Here is a 27,973-nt window from a genome sequence, read left to right on the forward strand (position 1 = left end):
AGATTCGGGAATCAAATTTGTTAATGCCCAATTTTTTTGGAATGATAATATTATTTTTTTAATAATCTGAGATTTTTGCAACTGTTTCCGTATACCCTTACTAGACGAAAGTGGCTGATTTTCTCTATTAAATTTTACCAGAATAGTATAATCCCGTAATTTAGGGCCTTTTTCTCTTGAAGGAGAAAAATACTTCATTGTTCTTATGCCTGTATGTAATGCTATAATCACTTTACAGTCTTCGATTTTGAACAATAGCATTTAGGTGTATATAAATTGTTGGTTAAAGAGAAATTAACCAACACCATCTAATGTAACCTATCGTAATTCACCCACCTGGCACATATAATATCATTTGTCAAGAACATAGAGTAGTAGAGGATGGTAGTGAATAAATATCGTGCTGGCAATGCTCAGTAAACAAGAAATTATAACAGAATACAATAGAAACGAGGAAATTTGTAAATCTATAAAAAAGGAGCGAAGGATGCTATGCGGAGCTCCACTAGAAATAAGAGAGCCATGTGAATATATTTCAACATTGAGACAGGACAAATCGGTTGAGAAACATGAGCTGTGAAAATAGAAGAATATATCAAATGGGAATGAACGAGATACAAATAGATGGCTTAAAATATAGAAGGCAACCTTCAAAATTGGTGTTCGAGTCACCATTTCTGCGAATTCTCATGATTTCGAACTTCTTAAAACATGCATGGCAACATTTGAATCTGTTTGTCGAGTTTTGTTGCTTAAAATAGTCACACTGGTCAATACCGTTATTCCTTAAGAGTACGTTCCGTGAGAGAAAAGACTTAGCACTGGTCACACATTATACTTTTTTCTTTATTATTTATTCTTTTTACTCAAAAATAACAATTTATACCTCAGTATTAATTCACATGCATTAAAAAAAAAATACTATTTCAGAAAACTCGCTCACTCGCTCAGTGATACAACTAGATGGCTGGTTTTAATAGGTGGGAGTAGAGCTCGCCTCTGATTAAGCCACAGACGTGCGAACATCTCACGTTTAGGACAGATCGGTTCGTTCCTTCCCTGGGTCACCTCGCACTGTGAGGATTTTGTTTGGGAGTATGACCAGTGGCGCCGACCTAATGGGGCCTGAGGGGGCTCGAGCCCCCTCAAAGATTCGTTTGGGGGGGCGCAGCCCCCTCAATAATTCAAGAAAATAATTAAGTAATATTATGCTTTGTGAAATCACAAAAATATATTGGTAATTTTTATTTCCCATGTTTGACGATAGTTACCTTTTAAAATAAATTCAACAATGTGTTAAAACAAATAATTATAAGGATAAGCAGGTTAATTGAAAACAAATTTTGTGAATCATGATAGTGTTTCGGTGCTGCGACACACTTTAAATCTGACCTCTTCCCTGGGCAAGACCTCCGATATAGGCCCCCCCAATATTTTTTATAAGTCGGCGCCCCTGGGGGTATCCGAAGGCTTCTCCCGGGATATGAACCGGAGACCCATTGATCAGCAGCCAAGTAATCTATCTGCTCAGATACCTTGATCCCCCTTTGTTCTGTACACTCTGAGATTTTCTGGATGATAGTTTAACTTTGAAACAAGTAGTACGTTGCCAAAAAAGACAAAAGACGGTCATAGAGAGGGTAAGTTACGTCTTATTCGACCTCTGTTTCATTCGAGGGAGGAGAGCCACCATCATCCCTCACTCCCTGCAACTCTTCCTCCTCAATTTCACTCCTCGATTCCCTCCCGCCTTTCTCTTGTTCCCATGGTGCGCGACCATTCGTTTTCCCTTCCCAGACAACCTTGCTCCCCTTCAGACAATCAGCAGAATTTTCATTCTGTCCCAGTAACCAAATTCGCTCCCCAGGAGGTCATACTTTGTATTTTTATCTTGATCTCCCGTTTCATTCCATTACTCATTTTGCCATCATCACTCTTCTTATTCTTCTCCGTACCAGCGTTGTACGAAGCGAGAAAATCTTATTTTCACCGTGACGGGATGAAATGACGTTCTGTGGCTTCTCGTTATATAAAAATGAGCTTATCTATTCCCTCCACGATAATCGCCGTTGGTCAAACGAGGAAAATTGATCCAAAGAGTGAAGCTTTAATCCCAAAAATTTCTTAATAAATATTTAGTTAACAATAAGCTTAATTCAATGCTTCGGAACTTTTTAATCCTAACTTTCTCGCAAAATGGATTTGCGTAGGATACTTTTACGACGCAAAGAAAAAAGGAGTACGCTGACAACGATTTATAACGCTGATCAGAATGCAAAACTTTTTGTTTTTCCTGGCTTTCTTTCTTTCTATTCCCCTTTTTAATTTGTACGTTGGGGATATGGCAAGGGAGGCGTGGGGCAAGAATTAAAACTTGGGGATTATTTTCAAATGAGTGAGGTACACGGATAACCAGGCATTGATTAGCTAGCCGGCGCTACTAGTTCCAATATATATGCGTTAGACAAACGGTTCGGAGAATGATAAAACAGTGGAGGAACATGAATATTAATCGCAAATAGAAAAAATATGCCGTTTTTTAAAGCATCGCGAGCTAGGAATATGATGCTTGAGATGAAAGGAGTTTGCCACAAAATTGAGCAGGTGGAGCAATTCAACCGTTTGGGCAGCATATCGGTGGAAAACGGAATCATCGGTAAGGGCATCAGGGAAAGAATTGCGTACGTGAAGGAAATTGAATTCATGAATAGGATAGAGCTAATGAGCGGATCGTTACGTAAGAGTACATGTAGAGAAATGGCAAGTGAAGAGTCAGATCTGGAATGTGCGTGACGGTGGCTTTGCGGTACCGTAACGTGGGCACTTTGGCGGATGGACGAAAAAGACTGGAGGCCCTCGAGAAGCAGGTGGGGAGAAGAATGAATAAAGTAATGTGGGTGGATAGAATGAGGTACGAAGAACTGCTAGACATGGTGGATGGGTACAGGAAACTTTTAGATAAGAAACGAAGGGCACGGAGTGTTTGAATGCAATGAGTAATTAGTGGGGAGAGTATGTTAATATCTGTGTTAGAATGAAGACTGTTCAGAAAGCGAGGGAGGGAAAGGAAGGGGATCGGGTTGGTGTGGTTGCTAGAGTGTTGGCTTCCCACCCGGTGGGCCCGGGTTCAAATCCCGGCAGCGGCAGAGAATTTTCAGAGACTGCCCGATCCCTGCTTGAGTGTTGTGTGGAGGACAATGTAGGTACCCAGTATGTTTTTAAGATTGTTAGAGCGTTAAGAGTTTGTACATTTACCTACGCATAAGTACGAAGTAGTATAATTTATTTTACATCAAGGGATCAGGTTGGGAAGGTGACTGGGAAGTTGGCTTCCCAGCCCGTTGGCTCGGGTTCAAATTCCAGCGACGGCAGAGAATTTTAAGAAACTGCTCGATCCCTACTTGAATGTTGTGTGGAGGACATTTCAAGTACAACACTCCGTCCATCAGATGGGACGTTAAGTCGTGGTCCCCTTGGCGCCTTTCGTTAAGAGCAGGCTAATGCCGACGCTAGGTTTCCCTCCACCCTTCATTACCTACCCTTCCCTCATGGCGGAAATGACCTCAGCTGTCGGTCGCCTCCTCCAAATACCATAACATTACGGTTCAGGGAAAGGAACAGTACCTGTGGGAGTTTTTGATGGAATGAAAGCGATTGGAACTTATCGCGAAAAGGTCCATTGGTTTCGTGAGTGGTCCTTTACGGGCAAGCTGAGCCAACTCACAAAACGTCCCAATTAATCTAACCTAAGCCGATAGAATATTTTAATGATGAAGTGTAAACTAACTGCCTATAATGATCTAACTAAATACCTTCTTTATAGGTTCTAACCCCCTCGGATGGAAGCATTAAATTCGATTTTCCTGTACAAATCCGCTTTCTATACAACGCTAGCTACTTAGATCTTCTTAATATTCCGTTCCCAATGCTTTTCTTTTCGCATTTACTCCCTCTCTTCATTCTCAAAGGTCAAGTGAGGACAAAAAAAAACGTCCGAGTTTGCGTAAAAAATCCACGTAGAGAAGTTTTTTTTAGCTTTAAAACCTCTTCTCACAACATAAACATTGTCTTGTGAGCTGCAATTCCACGAAATACATTTCCATTTAGACTCGATTTTTTATAAACTTTGAAATCCTCCCGCTCCCTATATTTATACATTTCAAATGTTTCCTCCCCACAATTTCGTAGACTTCTCTGTCGCCCTCAGTTCTCTTTCTCATCAAATTGCCGTCTCGAAGGTAAATAAAGTCTGTATTTTTTACTTTTCGATTTCCGACAAGGACTTCCACGAAAAAACCAACCAATTATAAGTTCTAAATGAAAGTAGGAAGGATGTTATCACCCAAAACTAACATCTTTAAGATAGAGTGACAAAAAATAGAAGGCACCAACTAAATTTCCGATGAATTCAGTTTTCGTTGTAGCAATGAATTGCTAACAGAGGAACCAAGAGAGAAATTACAACATAGCCCGAATAGGCTTTACAAGACTTTACTGTAATTTGTTGATTATGTGTTCATTTGTTCTATACTGTACTCCTCTCTTTCATTCCAATCTTCTCCAATCATCACCTTGCATTGTTGTCAAATCGTATGTCTTTTAGGCCTTAAAATATTGTCAGTTTATTAAGATCGAGTTTTCATATTAGACCTTTATTGCAATTACTTCTTTCAGGTGAAGTAGTGCTTACATGTGGAATTTAAACCTGGAACTAAGTTTTATGACCGCCTGCATTGGAGATATGGCAAAGATGAAAAGTCCTGTATATTTAGTTGATTTTGGCCATTCAGTTATTCAAGCTATCTGTGACCCCTGCAGACGTCTGTCATTTAAAAAATTATGGAGTTTCGAAATAACTTATCATCCCGAAAATCAATTTCGCCTATCAAAAGATGTAATACGAATTTAACGAAAATTCTAAATTTTTCAATATTTCTGCCGCCTAATTCGCTTCTTCCCTACTATTTATCAATTTTTGCCTCAGTCTTTTAATTAAATTAAAATTTATCGCTGACATTTCCAAGATAAAAGGCACGATCTAATTTTGGCGGAGGATTATATTACCACGCTCTTATCTCACTTTGAGCCTCAGCATAGGTTAACTCTGATTAGATTACGACGAAAATATGCAAAGGGTTATTGAAAGGAGTCATTTTCAAGTCCTTTCCATAACAATGTATGATACTTTCATGTCAACTATCGCAGGCTGACATTTGCAATCTCTTTCCTCCAATGCCAAATGTTATTTGTCAGTTTGGATGCATAGCTTCAGGTCTCAATTAATGTAAGCAATTTTTAGTAATGCACCCACAGTACTTCAACGCGGAGAAAGCTCTGAATAGGTCAGGGTAAGGCTTTCCGGAATAAGTCAGGCGCATGAATATCACATATTCATGTTGGGACGGTGCGTCCCCTTTAGTTAGCCACCTTACATTTAGGGACTTTGCATTGAGGACCAGGGGCGCCGACTTATAAAAAATATTAGGGGGGATATCGGAGGTCTTGCCCCGGGAAGAGGTTAAATTCAAAGTGTGTCGCAGCACCGAAACACTACCATGATTCACACCACTTGATTCAGTCAACCTACTTAACCTTATAATTATTTGTTTTAATACAATGTTGAATTGTTTTTAAAAGGTAACTATCGTCAAACATGGGAAATAAAAATAACAAATATATTTATGCGATTTCACAAAGCATATTATAACTTAATTATTTTCTTGAATTATTGAGGGGGCTCCGCCCCCCCCAAACGAATCTTTGAGGGGGCTCGGGCCCCCTCAGGCCCCATGGAGTCGGCGCCACTGTTGAGGACTCCAAATGGCTTCGTACACATTTGAACCTGGGATCCATTGATCTGCGACTAAGCTCTTTCTTGCTGGACCACCGAGTTCTTAGCAGAGAAACTTCATTCCAGAAATTATACAGACATCGATAATAATTAAAAACTGAATTTAAGTATAAATATAAACAATATAAATCCATGGTTGCACAGGGAACACCAAAATTATTTAGTTATTGAATCGATAATTTATTTGTCGACGAGTTTTATATTTCGATCCTCCGCGCTGTGGGGTATTTCATTGCGTTATTTCTCCTTCTTCGCTCTCTTTTATAACCTCGCAAGCTGGCGCAAGTCCTTGGGGATGGTCGGAACTCTCAGGAGTAATTTGTTGCACGATCGAAGATCCGGATTGGATTTACAGCTAATATTTCCGAGGCATGCCGTCTCCCTCGCGGAGCCGCACGGGCCTGGGATGTTCGTGCCCTTTTACCGCGGCCATATTTCTTCCGCAAGATGACCCGAGGAGAAGATATATCGTTACGTACGGATGGTGTATGGCTCTAAAATTAAACTTTCCGCAACACCTATAATTTCTGACCTGAAGCCCGACGGTTGGCTGTCTCTTGTGCTGACCGTGGAGAAACCTCTTTCGCACGGCTATGTTATTTATCGAGAATTTTATCTTTTTTCTCCCAATCGTAAATGTATATCATCGCGGAGGAGGATTGTTTCCCGTTTTTTTTTCTCTCTCCCTTCAAATAACGCCAAATTGATGTCATTTATTTCAAGGTTTTCCCCTTCCTCCATTTTCCGCGTAATAAAGGAATGCCCCCATGAAAATATTCGACTGAGAAAGGGATTTAAAAATAAAATCCTGTTCTGGGTCGCCGATGTTCCGCGGGAATGGAAAAAAATGTCGGAATTCACTGGGAAATGGGAAAAATAAAATAAAACTGCTCTCATCGGCGAAGGCCATGATCCGGAGCGGAGGCACACGGCTCGTACCCCGAGGGCCAAGCGTAGCGGATGGTAACCTTAAGGCACGGGAACGCCGGCAAACGCTCCCTTTAATAACCAGCCATGCTGGGGCTTATTTCATAACCGGGCCCCATGCATCAGTTCTCCCCGTGTTCCTTCATTGGCTGCACCGAGAATGGAAATTTAAAAAGGTTTTTTTTTTTGCCATTGCAGGTAGTGATGGACATCGTGGAGGAAAAAATTGGCTTGGCGCTAAAAGCTGTTTAGGTGAGTTCGGCGGATTTATATATTTATTTTTCCTTTATTTCAGCTTGGCGGAGTTCTTGTATGATTTGATTTTCGGCTTTATTTTGTTTTTGCAAAATGCTTCGTTATATTGGCATTTGTGCCCATAAACATACGTCAGGACTTTCTTTTATGAACGTTCATCACCAAATTGGATGTCGTCTAATTTTTTCATGAATACTTTTCGCGTTATAGTTAGAATATCAGTATCACCCAAACGTCGGCAAGGGCGATATACGCTGAAAGGTTATTTAATTTTTTTTTCAAAATGGCCTTTTATCATTTAATGAGTGTTATTAATAGCGTAGGTTTTTTCTCATCCATTATCTACCGTGAGTCTTTATCAATAGATTTTTAAGGTCTTTTTTTCTTATTGAGCACAACCTTTATCAACTTAGAAGTATTTTTTTTAGATCTTCAGTTTTAATACAATGCTAAAAATACCTTGACTAAATATATGAAAAAGTAAATTTTTGGTGTGAGTTTCGTGTTGAACTACTTCAAATGGATACTTGGGTCCACGAAGGCTTAGCTTATTTTACTTTTAAATTATCATAAAATCATTTGATCTTTTTGATTCAATGAAATAAAAATACTTTTATTTTATATCACTGAATTTAAGCATAACTTTACGGTATTTACACTTTAGTGGACTTTGTGGAATGAAACGATGAAATTAAGTGAAACGAACATTTAAAAATGGTGGATCATCATTGTTTGTTCCTTCGTTTAATTTTAGCTCATGACTCTCGTATCTGTGTATTTAGTTATTCAATAATCCTTGGTAGTGTAGCTTTAAGGTATGACAAAAAAATGTTTATAATGTAATTTATGCATGGCTTCCATTGCAAAATTGGAGAAAAAAATTTAAATTTCATCCCACTTAACGGTATACAAGGGATATCGTTACGGCCGGTGAAAACCAAATTTGGACTTCAACGCTAGCATCCAATCGAATTTTAGTTAGCTTAATGTCTAAAGTGCACGCGTTATTGTTATTCGGCGGTAGGTGAATAAAATATACCGTGTCCGCTCACATTTATGCATAAATTTGTTTTTTTAAATGTTATTATGATCCCTACTTTGAGAGAGGATGTATTTTGGAGGATGCAATTTTGTTTTTATGTTCACAAGGCCGAAATTTAAATTTAAATTAGTTTCCGAACGCCATGCATAAATTTTTCAGCAAGTCTGCGTTCGCGCACAAAGGGATCGATAATTATTCAACAGAAATAAAATATAAAACTCATCATTTTCCAGCTCCATCGCGAAACTTCCTTTATTCCATTAGGCTCTCCTTTTCTACGCTATTTTTTCAAATTTTTTGCCTTATTCCTCTCTTTTATAATAGCTTCATTCTGCCTCTCCGTCATTCTATAACCAGAGCTCATGCCATGTGATTCATCATTTACCAGGCTGATAAGGCGTACACTACAATTTTAGAAACTATGGATTCAAATTTATCGTTGGTTAAATAAATAATTAAGTAAAATATTGGTTAATAACTGAAGTATTTTTTGTAATTAATCAGTAGCTTCATTATGCTCTTAAGCTACTGACGTAAAGGTTCCTGGGAGCAAACGTTTCACGTTGTGAGATTTTAATGATGGTTAAAACGGCAAACTAGTGTCTCGGGTGAGGTATGTAGAGCGTTAAATAAAGAAATTAAAAGAAAAGTAGTACGTGAGTGCATAAGGACTTCCGTATAAGTTGATTGAGCGGAGAAATCCGTCAAGGCCACCCCTACATTGTAAAGTATTGATGGAAAATTAGTTGTTAGGTTATCTTTGTTCTATGTTCTCATTGCATTGCAACAATTTTTCTAACATTTGCCTTGTCAGGAGTCCGAAACCGGGTCTCTCAAATTCATCAGGTGCTCTACCACATGAGCTAAATTAGCACAGTTTCCTCGGATTTATGCCTTATTTAGTGGATAAATCACGTTTCTAGAAATAGAGCGCAGCCATGTGGCATGATTGTCAGCATAGTGCCACATTTCTATTTATCATTCATATTTATTCCCGAGGCTAAAGGCAGAATTTAGTATACCTGGGCTTTTGCAATTGGCTTTAATAAAGGCCTGTTTCTAATTCAGGAGACCTACGTTCGTATCCCGGTCAGGACAAATTATATTTCGCTTCAAATACACGGTGACTCTGTGGGGGCAAGTCTCTAATTCACTAAGTCATTAATTTGTGGTTATTGCATTAAGAAAATTGTGCATTACAGTTACTCATGCACCTTCCTCCGGGTAATTTTGATACATATGAATGAAGAATTAGGTTTTCTAGAATGAAAATGATTGCCATGCACTCCGCAATTTTACAATTTTCTCGGCTTCGGAAACAATAAATGTGGCACTCCTAGTTCTTGATACTTTTTGTCTTTCAAACCTTATTTTCCTCTCTATTATTTACCTTTTATATTTCATACCCCTCATAAAACCGCTTGATTTCCCGCTAGTATTTATTCTTATCTTAATACTCTCTGATTAAAAATATTTAGTTCATCTTACATAGCTGGAAGATTTGAAAGAGTTAAAGGATGTAAATCAAAAGACGAATAAATGCTAAATGAATTCTCAACTGCACATTTTAGTGCATTCATTCCTTAAAATTTGCGTTTTTTGTCATGTCTTTACCCATATTTATTTGCATACAAGATATCCTGGAGAACAGAGGATAAAAAAGAATAGTCTAGAAAGAAGCTATTTAATTTTTTTCTACGTATCTTTTCCACCCAAGGATTACATTTTAATTCAACATATTTTAACTTCAAACATGCACCTAAAGTTTCCGAGAGTTTATAATTGTTTATTTAATGGAAATAGATTAATGGCATAGATGAGAATTCGGAAAATATCACAGAATATCCTTTTTTGTAAATCAGAAGTGCAAACTACAAATTTCGTGATAAAGCATCATTTTGCGACATCTGGTGGTGGTGATCGAGTTTATTTAAATGATGGGAAAGATCCAAAAAATTGGTCTTTAGTTTCAATTAGATGAAATCAAGCAAGATTACAATTTTTCGGCAAATTTTCTTTGAATCATAATACCGGGTTTTTCAAAATCGCACCAAAGGGGTGATTGCTACTGATTCTCTACATGAATGAACTCATTTACGTTCCTCTAGAGTATATTTGTCTATGAATATTAAAGTTCACGTTCATATTCTAAAAGAGGCCCTCAAGCTGCTGAAGTGACGGCCGTTTCTTTACATACGTCCTCTTTTCCTGCGATCTCAGCAGAACCCTGTGAATATCTTAATCCACATGCCCTCACCAAGGCGAATCACATGTGAACTGAAACTCATGTGAACGTAAGTAGAGAGATAGTAAAGGTGAAGAAAAGAAAGAGGCCGCCAGGCCACAATATCGACAAATGAAGAAGCGGTGGAAGTTTTTGCCTTCCTCACCAACAATCACTCGCCCACTCCCCCATGCTTCCTTCCCCTCAGCATCTCGAGGCCTTACCTTTTTTTTTATTCTGTCCCTTTCCCCAATCCTCCTCTTCTCCCATCTCTACTCAAGACCGCTCGTTTTTCTGCTTATTGAATCCCTTAGCGCTGGTAAAGGAAGTGGAGGACTTTTCTTTTCATTCCCAAGTTACCCTCAGTTTCCTAAATTTTTATCTCTCTCTCTCTCCATCTCTCTCTCTCCTTTCCTTTCTCTCTCCCTTTCTCTGCCCTCCCGAATGCCCTTCTACACGCACCAACTGTTTCTGTGAACTATCCCATACGGCACCGCTATTTTCCCCCTTTATCTCTCGTGTTTCGAAGGGCCATTCCAGAATCGCTCCCTTCGCATGTACCGCGAAGTCGTGATATATTTCTTAAAAATTTATGAATTCCTATCTTGAAAGTTTTACATGTGGCTGAAAATAGTTTTAATTCGCTTATCAGAGCGCAATCATTTCCTTTTCTGAAGGAATCATTCTCGGATTCTCCATCGGGTCAAAGTGCTCTTGATTGATGTTTTGATGCCTGGGTCAAGCATCGAAACGTCAGCTACGAATAATTTGAACCGGCACGGAACCCGGGAAGAATTCGTTTAAATGGTTCGCCGGAAAAGCCTTTGACCTTATAATATTTAATTATCCGCTATCCACTAAAACTCCTCTAGCAATCCTACACTAATTTTATATACAACGCTTTCCCTCCCATCATTCAAATAACTTTTTGTTCAAACTCAGAGTGTGAGAAAAATAAAAATGTTAAAAAAAATTTTCTCAATACTTTATAAAAGAATAAATTGCCTTTTTGAGCTTCGATATTAGAGAAGTGTACCTCTCTTTCGCCGCACAGAATCGTTTTCTAGGCTCAAGTACTCTTAAACGACACTCCTGACTAATTAAATTTTGCCGTCTCGATGAGTAAAAGTTGCTTCACCTTTGAGCAATAAATTTCTTAAAATTTTTCTCAAATTTTATTACATGATAATATAAATTAAGACTTAATATCTCAAAAACTGTGTTTTTACTACCGAGGCAGTTATTTCAAGAGAGGAAAATTTTGTTGTCCCAAAAGAGCCAGGCTATAGAGTGCCCTTAGAATTCAATGTCAGGTCATTTTTAGGGACTGATGGACTGACATCATACCCTGAATTGGTGAAAAATTCTCGCTATTAACTCTAATCTTATATGAGATGTTCCCACATTTTTAGATAAATCATTACTGAGTGAGATATGGCCAAATTCAGAGCACCATATTTGATCAATCATATCGCCCTCAGTGTACTTTATGTGTTATTCACTATTCGTTAATTGTCTTTGAAATAATCATGAATAGGAAGGCACGATTTTAATCAATAATTTTACTCCCTATTCTGAGTTTAAATCTCGTTAAAACCAAGACAAACTCCAATATTTGATCCCAAAATACCAATTCAGAATTTTGCATTTCTAATCCCCCCAACATTAATATTCGTAATAATATTTGTATTTAATTTGAAATGGTTCCATCGAGTGATGCAAAATGCAATTGGTCAACGTTAGTAGCAGCTTCTACTTAATAAATTAATTCACGAAAGGTCATCTAACCGCCCACTGTCACTCCACTTCCCCTGTGCTGTCCTTCCAAGAAGTGTACGTCGCCGATATAGTCTGCAGCAAATTAGACCGTGAATATCCTAGAATATTCTCAAGGTCCCTATGCACGGTGAATGATCGTGCGAATGATCATGCTGAATGATCACGTGATCATTCACAGGATTATGCGAGCAAAATAGAACATGTTCTCATTTTCACTGAATGATCATGCGCATGAAGGTTCATTTGCGAATTGTTCCGCTATGATGATTATACGCTTGATTTTCATCATAAAATGAAATCATTCGGCGTGTATAGCGGCCTTCAGAAAGCACCACGAACCTTGCTCAATATTTAATTTTAACTGTGTGCTATTTAATGCCTTGAAACTAATTTTTAGTCGCTAGCGATTATTTTGGGTCGTTCAGACTTGGACGCTTGGATGGCTTGGACGCCGCACAACGCATAAAATACGTTGAAGGCTCGAATATTTTCCCAGCGAAATATCTGTTGAAAGGCTTCTCTCGGAATTCCCGTCGGGTTATTGGCTCCATGGTTGCCGACGTTTCGTCAATCGCTCATAGGTCTGCTGTTGAAAACCAGCCATGATGGAGAAGGGCGAGTAGCTCTCCAAAACGTCAGCAGCCACGGAGCCAGTCACACGATGGGAATCCCGAGAAGCCATTCTGCGAAAAATACGCCGGCACGCCGGCGCTATCGAATCTTTACTACCCGCGCACACATCTAGTTCTTCCTCTCTTACTTGTGACTTACGTCTCACTCCTTTCTTCCCAGCGTCTCCGGTTTTTCCCTTTCGACGGTGGGTGTGGTAAGAACGAACCCTTCCCGTGCGCCGTCCTGCGGCTGATGGTCTCCTTCCAGGCCGCGCGGAAATGAGCCGTTGACTCTTTATGGGCGGAGGAAAGGCGGATTGGAGAGGTGTAGATGGCGATCCCTGGATGGGAAGGGTAGAATGAGAGGGAGATTGGTGGATAAGAAGCTGGGCGGGTCTCTCCCCGGGAGATGGGAGGAGTGAGAAAGATAAAGAAAACACACATACAAACGTATACACACACCAAGACGTTGGTTCACCCAGAAGCATTTCTATCTCGCTTGACTTGAAAGCGCTGCCAGATCGCATTGGATCTGGAAATTTTCTCGTCGGATGTTTTACATACATATACATAGTTATATAGTAAAAATAAACAAAAAATAAAAGGGTAGAGCTTACAGGAGACGGTTTGCTCTAAATATTGTTGGGACGCAGCCTACCTTTATCAAGAGAGAAGAACAGGAAAAGCATATAAATATATGCATTGCATGAATATATAAACTTCAAGAATATATATATTTGTTTATGTACCTTATGTTTGTACATGGAAATTTGTCTCTAAGCGTTCTTTCGTGAGGGGAAAGGTTGGGAAGGTGGAGTAGAGTTTGCTCAAGAGAGCAAAGGAAAAGGGAATGAGAAAGTTCCCTTGGCTATTCTTCGTGAGGAGATGAGGTGGAAGACTATGGTGGGTAAAGTGGCCGGGCAACTCCAAGGAGGAGCACTGTCATTCCTTATGCCGCCATTGTTGTTAGTCATTTTCAGAAGAGGGCTTCAAGAGAGTGGTATAGGGATTGGCAAAAGGAAATGGAATATTAGTTGGCGGAAACAAGCAAGGAAAGCGTTGTTCGTAACGCGAACGAGAGGGACGAAAAAATACAGGGGCGAGTCGAGAGGAAGTTAAAGGAAAGAAAGATTTATAAAATGAGAAAATTGTGGATTTCAAGATGGGAGATTCTGGAGGAGGAAGAATGAGATTGGGGAATAAGGAGTGAGAGGATGCGGTGGTGAGGAGGGAAGGCGAGGAATCAATTCGAAAAAGGGAGTTCTCCTTGCATGAAAATTAGCAGGCAGGGCCGCTCCGTGGGACGGCGAGGTGGTGACGGGAGATGTTCAAGATGGGCAAGGTGGGGAGGTAAAGTCTTTGGAGTGGGAGGGTTGAGAGGAGTCGAAAGTTGGAGGAGAAATGGAGTGCTGGGGAAATGACCCGAAGGGGTGGTGATGCACAATACCCGGGAATATACAGCTCAAAACATATACCTTTTGGTATTTGCACAGAAAAATTCCTAAATTTGAAAATATCAGGGAGTAAATGGCTTACACAATAATCGTACACTGTAATGACAAACGCATTATATATATAGCTGGTAGTTAAATCAATTCAGATTCAATGAATGGATGTTTAAAGAAGTTTTCAAACATACTAAAAATCAAAAGACAATTAAAATCCCTTTGAAGGCAATCAATAAACCATTTAAAGTATTTTTTCCATTGATTAATTACTTAAACGTCAATAAAAATGTATTTAAGGCTGAAAAAGGATCGTGAAATAATAAATATCCTCGATTTTGTATCCAGGCCTAGGGTAATTACACAGTTAAATTCTCTTCGATAAATACCCTACCCTCTGGGTAAATAAGCGGGCAAAAGTACCCTATTTTAGTGGTAGAGTTGAGCCGTTGGGAGAAAAAATGTCATGCAGCTGGGATGCGGTATTTAGGGTCACCCCTACCCGACCACCGGAAAGGATGACTAGAGGGCGGTGAGGGCGGAGGAGGCTTGTGTCGGGGAAGGCCTCGTCGTTAGAAAGCGCGCGGAATAACTCCGAGGAGGGAGGATGGGAGTAGGACAGTCAAGGATGAAAGACGAAGTCGCCCAACGCCTCCCGCCGACGCCTCCGAACCCTAATGGAGTCTTGCAAGTGAGGAGGACGTCTGTAGGAAGGGTTGGGGCTTCAGGGACGAAGACTGGCGATGGTGTGGTGAGTCTGTGTGTTCTTCGGATCCCCGAGCGAGATGGACGCTCTCGTCTCTGCGCGATAACTTCGGAGTGGGGACGGAGAAAAAAGGGCAGTTTTATTTCTCGTCAACAAAGCCAGAGCAATTTTCGCTCCGCACGATTCGTGGCGGCCAACTTGAGCCATTGTTTATTTGGAACGCAAACCTTCTCCTGTTTGTTTCGATGCCACTTCAGCTTATGACGTCAGGTTGATTGCGAATCGTGTCTTTTCGCTCGTCTCTGCAACTTCTCAGGTGTTATGATTCTTCGTTTTTGTTTTCAATATGGAAGTTAATCTAAGGAGAGATGTAGAAGTACGTATGCATAGCCTTGTTCACAAAAACTTAAATTTTCATAACTATGGAGTTAAAAACTCTAAAAAGCGTCTGTAGGTTCACTGCAAATAAAAACGGCATAGCACTTAAGGTAGTAATCAGCTAAAAATCTCGAATTTCTCGGTAAAGTAACCAGTAGCTAGGAAGACCATTATATCATTAAAACATTGTAGGTCCTCTAAATTTGATTTTGCTATTGATGCGCGGTTTGTGCAGTGATTGTAATTGATCTGATTCATAAGTTTATGCGAAGTTCAGTCGTTGTTTACGAGGATTTCTATTTGATTATGGTTTCTAACGTTCAAATCTGCGAGAAATCCTAAAAGCCCGTTTTACAGGAAACATTTCATGGTAATACCTGATTCACGTATGCGTGCATTTTAAATATCATTGCGTAAATTGTTGATAAAAAATGAATTACCCGAGGCAGTCGTCTTTCCTGGAATTTACCACATTTTTCATTGTGCATAGCCATGAATTACACGAACGCAGGGCGGGAACATAGCTTCAGCTTTAGTTCTAAAAAGATTGCTCCTCAGATGGAAAATAGGGCACAGGTTGTTGATGCACAGTTTCATGCCTCGTGTAAAACTGCAAAAAGGGGCATGCGTACCTTATTTATTTTTATTTATGGCGTCAATCATACCTCTTTGAGGCTGAGTAGGTAAAATTATTGGCAGTGTATTCCTTATTCTTCGACACATACTATGTCACTCTCGTGGGGAAACATTTACGCGTTCTGATTTCTTCGACATATCACTACAGTAAGTATCTATCGTCATAAGGTACAACTGGTTGAATTGCTGAAATCGAAAACAGCATACCTAAGTACGGCTAAATTCTTTCGCATTTGTGTACTTGCGCTTGCAGACTTCAGTAAATGGAGAAATAATGACAAACTTTGTCGTTCACCTAGATCGGTATTCTGAGTAAATTGTTGGCAAATCCGCTTAAAAGAAAAGCATACGCAATTGCATGAGTACACATTTTTTCATCGACCCAGTTTTATAATGGGTTTGACATGATTTTCATTGCACTGAAAGCTTATGCTTGTTCGCAGAACATGCTTGTGAGGACGAGCTCATTATTTACATGCCTATGCACAGCGCGTTACGTTTTAGTTGCTGACCAGTAATGCTACATCGAGTAAGAGTCTACAATAACTATTGCGAGTAAAATTTTCCGAAAGAATAGAGGTCAATGCACCAGTCTTTTTCCACGCACCAATGAATTTCCGGCTGGAATAAATCTTCTTTGCAAAACGATTTACACGTTTATTTCTCATAGTAATTGGATGAATTCGATTTTAGAACAATTACAGGTCTCGAAGTTCAGGTCAACAATATTTCGAACTCAAGAATGAGAGCGTGGCATTTGGTTGAGCGAGAGGCATTTGAAAATTCGATGAAGAGAAGAGGTTATCAACCATTTTCTTTGCAAAAATATTTACGTTGGTTACTAAGTGAACGTGCTGTTTTTTATTTGATTGCTGGTAAAGGTAACATAAGGAATAAATATGTGAAGACGGGTTTGCCAAATAAAAGTGTTGCCAAAGGGCAAGTCCATTTGTGACGGAATTACCTTTAGAGAAAACTATGCAATAGAATATTTCGATAAAATTGTAAAATACAAAAAATACCAAACTTTTATCTCTAAGCATGATCAAAAAACGTTTATGAAGGTGATTTTCATTGTACAGAAACGAAATAAATTATCGAGGTACCTTCTAAATATGCCCAAAGTTAACATGTGACGGAATCAACCTCCGATGTGTAATGATTTCAAGCATCTTAAAAACTCTGTGAATCGAAGTATAGTCTGCAAACTTTTAATAAGGCTCTGAATAACTTTTCAAACACTGATTTAATAAAATTAAATCATTTAGCTGTTGAGTTATCAAGATATAATATCTCTAGCCTGAATTTAAATTGGGGGAAAAAAAGTTGACATATTCGAGGAAATGCCCCAAAACATTCGAATGTATAGAATCTCGGGGCGATTTCACGAATGGAATCACAATGGCTTCGGTTGTTCGGTACGTATCGCCCAGTTCGCGATTCCGATAACGGCCTCACATTGGGGCGGCTGCGGATCCTCAGCTGTTTAATGACGATTGACCGTCCGGTAAAATTGGCCAGCGAGTGATTGGTGGCGTATCTCATCGTTTTAGAGCAGTAGTAGGTACGCGAGTTGGGTCGGGGGAGTATTTCGAGTGAATGACGGGAGATCGTCCGGACCTCGATTTGAATGACTGCATGTCTGAGAAATGGGACACGCATCGGTCCTTGCTTGGATCGAAAAATGGAAAATGTTGTTCCAGAAGATTGATTGAGTCCAAGTGCTGTTTTTCACTGCCAACTTTCCCCCATGTTCCATTTATTCGTTATGTTATTCCACGTGGATTGCGAGCGTCCATAAATATAACTGAAGTGGGCGAAATGTAGTGGGGGGGGGGGGGAATCCTGACTTAATAATAAAGAGATGGTAGAAATTTGTGATCTCTTTGTTATTACGTTACTTCCATAAAAGAGATAGCTTGATCAAGAAGAGATTTAAGAGATATCGTGTTAGCATTTGTGTAGTGGGCTCACGAAATAATACTGTAAATTACCATCATAATTTGTCCATACAATGTTATTGTTTATTTTATGGGGAATTGGGTTGGTGTTGTGGCTAGAGTGTTGGCTTCTCACCCCGTGGGCTGGGGTTCAAATCCCGGTGGTGGCAAAGAATTATCAGAGCCCGATCCCTGCTTTTATGTTGTATGGAGGATATTTCAACCGCAACACTCCGTCCATCAGATGGGACGTCAAGCCGTGGTCCCCTTCGCGCCTTTCGTTATGATCAGGCTAATGCCGACGCCGGGTTTCTCTCCACCCTCCCTTACCTACTTATCCCTCGCGGCACAAATGACCTCAGCTGTCGGTCGCCTCCTCCAAATAACACCGTTTATTTTGCAGTTATCGTCAGCCGTTAATTTTAAATACTCGGACATAAAAGTCTCCTTGCGGAAAGCGGCTAAAACAATAAGATCAAGCATTACTCGGAATATTTTGTAGATATGGTTGGCCATTTATTTCTATATATTTGGGAATGGTAAGAAGGAAAACAGGATTTTTTACAGAAATACTGCCATTACGTAGAGGAAAATTAAGGCTACGACAACCGTTGGAGATACCATTAGCAAACCTTATTCAGTAAGAATCTATTTTGTCTCACAATATTCCCGCAAATGTGCTGCACTTCAAAGAGAAATAAGACCCCTAAAATTTAGAATAAAGACCCCCAATACACCAAGAAAAATTCTTGATCCCTCCTGTTTTGAAACTTTTCCAATCATGGAACAGAAATTAAAAATTCGCAAAATCCATATCCAGACCACGACACGTGCCAGACTTCACACGAGATCCATCGCCATTATGAACTGTGCTAACGAACTGAACCCATTGTGAGTCTAAAAAATTTGAAGGTCGTGAGGCGCGACCGACTGAACCTTTTGTCCTCTCTTCGTCACCTAAGAAGCCTTCCTGACGCTACCACTCCACACACAGCTGCCCGAATGAGGACGAAGTACATCTCGACATCCCCATGCGAACACGTCCTTGTGGTGGATTTTCTACGTGGTTGCGTACGCCATCCCCAAAATTTCGTTTACCTACGCCCTCCATCCTCCGTTCATAGCCATCCACAGCTTCCCCTTTCTCACGCCTCTCCACTCAATCGCCGTAACTCCTCAAACCTCCGCGCGCGCGAGCGCCCATCACGACACTCTTTTCACCACTTCGTTTTGGCTCGTGCGTCACCACTCGCGTCCCCTCTTAATTGGGTCACGTGCGTGCGATCCACCACTCAAGTGGTCCCCTCACACTCAACGCTCCCGTGTCGACGACGTCCCTGCCTTTTGCTTCACCCACACGCGTCGCGTCGTGACGAAAAAATGTTTTATTTTCTTGCACGAAAAAAATTTTCATCTTTTCTTTTCCCTTTCTTGGTCCTTGTTGGCCACTTCTCTGTTTTGACGACTTCTTCTTCTTCTTTCTTGCGAAGGCTTCAGCGATGAGTGGTAGATGCCCTCACGGTTTCCGGGTTTTCACCGCATTTTTTCACAGTCAACGTTTTGTGGAGAGATATCATGGAACAACATATCTGATGATCAACAAAGATATCGCATTGCCCAAAATTTTACTATCAGAGTGCTTCACGTGTTTCAATTGCTATACAATCATCATCAGTTACTAATAAAAACTGACAAAAAATTCCATTCTTCCACAATGTGTTGGAAATGGAATATTTTGTCAGTTTTTGTTAGTATATGATGATGATTGTATGACAACTGAAAAACGTGCAGCTCTCTGTTGATAAAATTGTGGGCAATACGATATCTTCGTTGATCATTGCATTGTTTCCTATCTGATAATGGTATCTCGCTGGTAATACCGCCAGCATCTTCGAGTCAAAAGATCTGTGTTGACAACGACAGCGTTGTTTCATGCCTGATGACGGCATTTTCGCCAGAAATCCGCCAGCGTTATCAGGTCAGATTGTGTGCCTTGAGTTCTTCTTACCAGAAGATACTGGCAGGATTACTGAAGAAACTGTTGTCATCAGACATGAAACAACTTGGTGGAATCCCGAAAACCAGGAGAGCATCAATATCTTCTCTTTGTACTGCCTCCTCTGAGTCTCCTCACCCTCGTTTTCTTTTTCTTCCGAGCAATGCTTTCCTCCTTACATTTTCTCACTTCTCGTGACCCCTGTGTTTCATCCTCTTCCTTTTCTTGACTGTGTACAATCCTTTTACTCCCAATCGTTTTTACATCTTTTTCTGGACTCCATGTCTTCGTCTCACTTCCTCTGCTTCTTCATTCTGTGTCCTCCTCTTCTTGCACTCACGTTCTCCTTTTTCCTCATTGAGTCCCTCTTTGATCCCTTCTCCTCTCTCTCTTATTTGCTCCCCATTTTCCAGAAAGTTCCCTGAAGTTTTCTCCGTCTTTTCGTGGTCCACTTCATTTCTTTTTCGTTTCTCTTCCTCTTCACTCTATTCTGAGCCTAATGCTCCTTCGCGTCGTATTCTCATGGTACCCGAGCTCTAAATTTCTTCTTTCTCTTTCATATTCTCGCTCATTTTACTTCATTTCGATGGCTAAGTTCTAACAACACTTATCTCAAAAATATCAACTTTTCAGGAGACCAAAATAAACGATTTATAAATTGTACACTGAAATTAAAAACCAAAAATTCATAAAACAGAAAAGGAAGCATAAAATTGCAAATAAAGAGTTCATTTTTGCTTGAATTTCACTTTTTTAATGTTATTACACTCATTTTAAGATACCTATCTCATCCGGCCAAATTTTGAGATACCTACGTGTTGTTAGAATTTAGCCATCGATATGCTCCTCAATCTCACTCCCATTTTATTTGAATTTCCTTTTTATGCCTCTGCTCTATCTCGGTTGTAGTGACATAGGCTTTCCTTCTCCCTCCATGTCACCTGCTTCGTCTTCTTCTTCGTGTTTTTCTCTCTTTCTTCTTCCATTCCTTTCCATTTTCTTTAAGTCTTTCCCTTTGCCCTTGCCTTTCGTTATTTCATCTTCTTTTCTAGTTATAGTATTTCTGCACTTTCCTTTTCCATTCCCCTTTGTTGTTTTTCTCTTTTTTCTCTTCGTCCTTCTTAGCTCACGACCTCTCCTCAACTCCCGTCGCGTCGTTTCTTTATTCTGCCCTTCCTCACGTGCTGCCCTACCTTTTCGTTTTCTCATTGACGTCTTCTTTAACATCGCTCTCTCTCTCTCTACCTATCCTTCTCTCTCTCTTCCTCCTTTCACTTACGTACCCCACAAATGCGCACTCACTCGACCCCCGTAGCCACTCAACCGTGCGCACTTTCGTCTTTCTTCATCTCGACATCTCTCGTGTCCAACTCCAAACGAACTTAAAAGGCTCCCACGCTCGTCATTGTTCCCATACAACACTCTTAGTTTATTCTTTGCTTTTGTGATGTCATTGCAGTAATGTAAAATCACGTTATTCCATCGTTTTATTTATCTGTTGATTATCATCGTCATTAACTATAATCCTTAGATGGTTTGACACAGATCTCCATTTCGCTGTCCTACCCACTAGCCTTTTCATAGCGACGCATTTCTTCTCTTTATCTCCATTATGACCAAGTCAATGCTGATTAAAATCACATATAAATATATGTATATTTGCTATTATTTTTTACTTCTGCAGCGATTCTAATTCTTCATTTTTGCGATAATTCCGTCCAGCTATCATATTGCTCTACCCATATATGTTATTCTCATTAGGAAAAGACTAAATATTTTTTCAAGAAGCCTTTGCATTATGCATAATTTCATACTATCGTAACTTGTTGCATGCATAGTTAAGCTATAATTTTTATCGATTGTGATATATTCATCAATTACAAATTATAATTACTATATTAATGATGAAATATTATAAACTACCTTCTTTGCTCTTGTTTTTAAGGTTTAAATTCTCTTTCTATCTTTTGTTTACATATGGGTTAACATCGTTTTATGAAAACGTTTGTTTCAGAAGGTCCAATGGATTATGAAATAGAAGATATTCATTGTTTCTCAAAATTTTTCACCCTTACTGATTTTTGATAATGGTTTAATATTTCAACTAGGATCATCCAAGAATAATATAATTTCAATTACCGCGTTTTTCATGCTTGCGATATCAATGATGGAAACTTTGCTGATCGTCCATCGCTATCTTCATCTTGCAGAGGGAGAAATTCCTGATTACGCTTCCTTCTAGTTCTCAAGACTCGTCCAGTCGAGATCACAAACAGTGGGTGAAGAAACAAATGATCGATACAATCGAGCGCACACATCTAAATGAGTGAGCCGGGATGCAATCCAGACCGCTTAGCAGATGAAGATACGGGAGAATCACTCTCTTCACTTATCTATATCATCTCATCCACCCCTTCTAAGAACCTCTTTTTTCCCGTTCATACGTGAATGGATGTAGGTTTTACTGGGAGGTCGCTGCCAAGAGCCCTGTAGTCAGTCACCTCCGAGACCCCCAATAATTCTCCTCCCAGTCCCCCTCCGCTTTCAATGTCCCCATCTCCATTCTCGTGTTTTATACTCGCTTCGTTCAGTGTTATCGCGAGTGTAGGGGGGCAGGGAAGGAAATATGAGTATAATGCGGATGGGCGTCGGAAGTTTTCAATTACCGCGACCTTTTTTCTTATTATTCGCGGAGCGGGAGGAGGGACGTGAAAAAATAAAACAACACGTTCCGAGTCATCGAGGCGATGGATGAAGGTGGAGGAGTGTGAGGGAGGCCATCGGAAATTGTCGTCGTTTTTGTGTTTGTTCACTCCAGGGTATCGTAAACCCCAGGTCCACCTCCTCTCCCCTCCTGTACCCCCTCAAAACCCTTAGTCTTTGACCCCTTCCCCACCTACCTCCACTATGCTTCCCATCCCACCATTATCTTTCAATCTTTAACCTGTCCCCTCCCTATCCCATTGACTTCCATAACCTCCCCCTCCCCCGCACCAATGTTTTCCAATCCCTTCGCCCCATAAGTCCCTCGTCCCGCTCTTTCCACTCGGATCACTTCCATTAAAATGATGGATGAAAAATAATCTCAATGCGTCCGCGTCCATTGTTCCGCTCCCGCTGCCATTGTCGTGATCCGTTGTTGTCTGGGGTGGGAGGGTGACAATGGGTGGAATTTACGGTGACAATGTCCACGATTTCCGATGGTCGATTGGTGTTGGGGTTTGGGAAGCTGTTTTTTTTTTAAGTTTTGGAAATAGGAAATGCACTCAGGTCAACCCGGGAAATTTGAATGCTTTACGTTAACCGAAGAACGTCAAATTACAATTCATAAGTATTGGAAGAGTATTGGGGTTTGCAATTCATTCCAACTAGAAATTTATAATGCTCTCTTGAACCAAAGCAAAGTATATGTATTACATCAAAATATTTGGGATATGTTGCAAATGTGATATTTTACGTATTCACGCCAATAGGTGCTACTCGTATACTCGAGAGGGTGTAAGATAAATCATTGTAAATCAGTTGAAAAAATCGAGTTTCCAACCTGGACGTTCCGAATGCCGGGTATAAAAAGCCTTTGTTGCGTACTCATTTGGCAACCAGGTTCTTAACGAGGAAACTAGAAATTTCCTTCTTAGTAACTCAAATTGACATGTAGTAAATATACTTATCTAGGGGAAATTATTCGGGAAGAGATTCACTGAAATTCCAAATGCCATTTTAATCAGATATTTCAAATTCTATCGCAGCAAAGTTCTGATTTGTTTGTTCAAATTCATGTGTTGGTAATGGTAAAGAAATTATATTTTATAGGTAAGAATCAGACGTTTTCAGCATTCTCGTCACCGAAAATAATTTTTGAACTCAGATTTACGGGTGAAACTTCCATTTTGCTTTATATTTCGTGATTACTCTAAGATATCCATGACCAATATCAATTACTTGAGTATCGGAATTCTCAATTTCCATAGTGAGTAAGTCTTTCAAGACTTTAGCATACACATTTAGAGTTAAAATCAGTGGGTGGTTATGAATTTTTGCATTCCTCAAAGCAAAAATAGGTAAAATGATATTTTGGAATATTTTTGTTTTAATATTCAAATAAATTCTTAGGGTAAAAAAGGGATAGATATAATAGAAAAAAGACGAGAACAACGGTGCTGTGGTACATGGAAAAAGCCAGAAATCAGAGGGTAAAAATGCGGCCTGACTGGAACTCGAACCCAGAACCTCCCGGTTGTTGGCCGGGTGCTCTGGACGCTTAGATTTACCGTGATTTCGGCGGGGATTACAGAAAACTGCCTTTGCTCTGGCCCACAACAGTAACCAATAGATGGAACTAGGGCCGCTCACCACTCACCAACAGAAGAAATAAGCAAGGACACAAGAATGAAAGGTTTTTATCACACTCCTTAATTTTGTCCTAAATACTTAATATGATGAAAATACTTCCATTAATCGTAATAGATAACCCTTTTCCTCCCCAGAGTTATTTACTTTAAAATTGCTATAAGAACAGAATACTAGTGGGAGTGGGGACCAGAGTAGTAGTGGTCGTGAAAGTAAGTGAACGGGTGATTTCGATGGGGGGACGAGTTTCAGGGGGGTGGGGGAAGGGGTTCTGGGCCGAGGGGATGTAATGTAGGTATGCATGCAGAGGGAACCAGCTCGGACAGAATCCCGTGTTTGCGCCATACATTTATGCTCGCTACTCATGGAATTGGTTGCTGCGGCTAGCGTTCGCAGACATTAAACAGAGCAAAACGAACGAAAAAAACAATGGAAATAAAAAAAGAATGCTCATACCGATCATGGAAACGGAATCCAAAATCGGGCAAACTCGGAGCTTTTTTGCCATTTGGGCGTCGGGGACGGTACCACCATTTTCATTCTTTTTTTCATTAAATACTTTTCATGTTTTCGTCCTTCCATTCCGTTTTGTGGTCCCTGCCGCAATGGAAAATCTCTCTCTCTCTCTCTCTCTCTCTCTCTCTCTCTCTCTCTCTCTCTCTCCCTCTCTCTCTCCCTCTCTCTCTCTCTCTCTGTGAGTGTTTTTTATTATTATTTAGGAGAAAAATCCGATTATAACTTTTACCTCCTCTTTTTGAAAATGGTTCTAATCGGATCATTAATAGTTCCGGAAGGGAGAGAGAAAAAAATAAAGAGATTGTTTTCGGGGTGTGAGGGCGGAAACAAGGAAAGGAGCGAAGCCGCAAAAGCCCCAGGTAATATAATCCCTTTTCGGTGCTAAATTTTGCATTTTATGCCCACATTACCCGAGACAAACAATGGACGCGCACCTTAACACGAACTGAGGCCTCGTCTGCCGACCGGCCGGATCGTTTTTGCCGCGCGGCGTTGGTAAGTCTGGGATTGGAGCCTCTACGTGCTCCTATGAGGGGTTGCAGATGCAGCCGCGCCTGATTAATGTTTTATTCGTCGGAGCAAATAATGACCTAATTTTGCGCTTGCATAGTTTTTTTTACGAGCGTTTTACGTGGGAAAAAGGCCATGATAATCAAATGGGATCGCTTGTAAGCTCCCCACGAAATATCAAACTTTTTTTTATCGACGATTATAAATCTATTGTCTAAAAGGCGTATGATAAAATTTTATAAATCCAAAACTAACTCAAATATATGAGGCTTAATTTTGGTCGGTTTCAGTTGTGATGATTTTTAGGATGCAATGATAAAATCTATATCGTGTGGCATGATTGTGAACTGGATTTCTAATTAGTGAATTTTACGATATGAACATTGAGTAATTCGACAAACGCATTACCAAGGGGTCCTCAAAATATGTAAATCATACGCTTGTTCATTATTTCTTCTAACTATAACTCTTAATAACGCTTCTTAAGGAGTTGAATGCACAACAATAAGCGTCTCTAAGAGTATTTTTTCTGTATTTTATTCGGTGATTACGTGGCCTGGCCGAGTTGAAATGGGTTTTTGATCAGCGGTCGATCAACGCCGATTAGCCAGAGCGATGTGAATTTTTTTCATAGCAATAGCGCTCGTGTATTGATTCTATTGAATACAATCTATTCCTTTCTACACTCATTTTGCGTACAGTTGTACATTCCGAATGGCTACTCCTGTAATCTATTGGATATTTAAAATGCTGTCTTAAACTTGAGCTTCTCAAACGTGCATGCGTTAATTCCTCGCGGAAAAATATATCACTTAATTTAAATTGCAAATGATATTACACGTTGTTATATATGCCCAATTTTATGTTGATAGCAGGGAAATTTTTTTTTGAGGTCATCCCTTTTTTAATATGAGTAATCGAAAAGTTTTTAGTGGTCATGCAATTTATTTTGTCCGCAGCTGAAAAACGGTCCATGCTTAGCCGACCGTTGTTGGTGACGGAAATATGAGAGGGACCGCGTGCTGTGCTCATACAGTGTCCTTTATTTAAAATACGAATAAAAATCGCTCATTTTTCGCAGTTCCGTGGTTAGATTATGACTGTTCGTACTGCACCACGTGGTGTGTGTGTGTGTGTGCACATTCATTTTCCGCTCCTTTGATTTTCGAGTATTTTCACGCGAGAGCGTTAGTGTCGGCGCGCTCTTGTTTATTTAACTACTCGCTAATTGAAATCCGGTTAAACAGATATTCGCAAGCACTCAACGATCATTAGTTATTAACACTTCGTAATTCCTCATACTTCAATGGCGAACGTTGGCAAAAAATTTGAACATGGGATTTCAAGTTCCAAGTTTGAATAAAAGTCAGAAATATTCGTAAACCTAGTGGCAACTCATCTGCGTCTCCGATCATAGCTCACGTCATGAAATATCGTTCTTTCTGTAGTGAAGAAAAATTAAAATCTTATCCACCATTCTATCAGATTATCGAATGCTCTTCCTACTTGAAAATCCTTTGCTCGTTATAGCAAATAAATTCATATTTTTGAAATGATGATCCCCGATCAGTGAGGTGCATTTTCGATTTTTAGCTGTTCAAAATTTTGTTCGATTTTTCCTAGATTTTTTTGTATTTATGGACCATCTATAATCGTACCCACTTCCAAAATCGTTAACGATAAGTATTATTATCCAGAAATTTTTCGTTGCCTCATCGGGGTTGTGCGTTAAAAATAAAAGTGATGATCATTTGTTTAAAATGTGGTGAGAGCAGTCATAAATGTCAGACTAAATTCTTTTCGAGAGAGTTAACCAAAGTGCTATAAATAACGAGCCCCTCTTTTTCCTCTCCTCGCCCACCATCTCTGGCACTTCGTCGTTCCTCTTCCGCTCCGCCCACCTCACCTTTCCCACTCTCTTCAACACCCAAATTTCGAAGGCCACTAGACTTTTCTCATCCTCTTTTTTTTTAAATGCCCACGTTACCGCCCGGAAAAGTGCTACTCTATTTTATTCTTTAATAATTCCCTTAGACAACGATGTTACAACCATGAAATATCCCAGGGTATCGCGAAATTCGGAGTCATTTTCGAGATCCATCTCTTTGAGCTTCACCTTCCAAACGCTCTTCAATCACACCTTACTCGCTCGGCGTAAATTCGTGCATGATACGACCGGAACCAGGCTACCCATTTCCCGCACCCAAAATATCGCAGAGAAGTGCGACGTCCCTGAGATCGCTATAGCAACGTCGCCTCGATCGTCGCAGCTTTTTTTTTCCTCGTCACCGGCGAGTTGTTTTGGCATCAGCGGGAAGAGCGGGCGTCGTCGACCCACGAAGGACGTTTTCCCCGCACAGCACCCGGCAGCATCACTCTCAACTCGTTTTCTTGCTCATCGATCCCATCACAACGCCACCTGCGTGGGAATCGAATCTCCCTCTCTCCCACACGTCTTTGAAGGGACGTCGACGGGGTGTCATCGCCAGGGTAGTAGGATCGAACCCGCGCGGTGTGGAAATAGGAGAAAACCCAGAGAGACGCTAACAACCCTGCGAAACAGCGTCCTGACAAGCCTTCCAAGACGACCTCGTTCTTCCTTTTTTTCCCTTTCTTGTCCTTTCCTTGATGTCGGCAGGAGTGAAAGGGAGGAGGGGAGAGGTAGAAGGTAAAGCTGGAGTAAGAGGAGAGAGAGAGAGAGATAAAAAATATAAATAAATAAAATAGAGGAGAAACTGATCATCCGTCAGGGTTGAGAGGAGGATTCATTCCTTATATATCGGGGTGAGGTGGGTCGGGAAGGGTGG

The 27,973-nt window shown here is 40.2% G+C and overlaps 1 protein-coding gene across 4 annotated transcripts in view; it reads left to right on the plus strand.

Moving 5' to 3' along the window:
* LOC124162481 (Down syndrome cell adhesion molecule-like protein Dscam2) overlaps positions 1-27,973 on the plus strand; it is a 690,555-nt gene that overhangs the window by 353,708 nt on the left and 308,874 nt on the right. For all 4 annotated transcript variants that reach the window (XM_046539031.1, XM_046539045.1, XM_046539048.1 and 1 more), the window contains exon 2: positions 6,977-7,030. In XM_046539031.1, coding sequence (XP_046394987.1) covers positions 6,977-7,030 — 54 coding nt within the window. The remainder of the gene's footprint in view (positions 1-6,976; positions 7,031-27,973) is intronic.

The sequence above is a fragment of the Ischnura elegans genome, chromosome 1 (assembly GCF_921293095.1).
Source record: "Ischnura elegans chromosome 1, ioIscEleg1.1, whole genome shotgun sequence".
Lineage (NCBI taxonomy): Eukaryota > Metazoa > Arthropoda > Insecta > Odonata > Coenagrionidae > Ischnura > Ischnura elegans.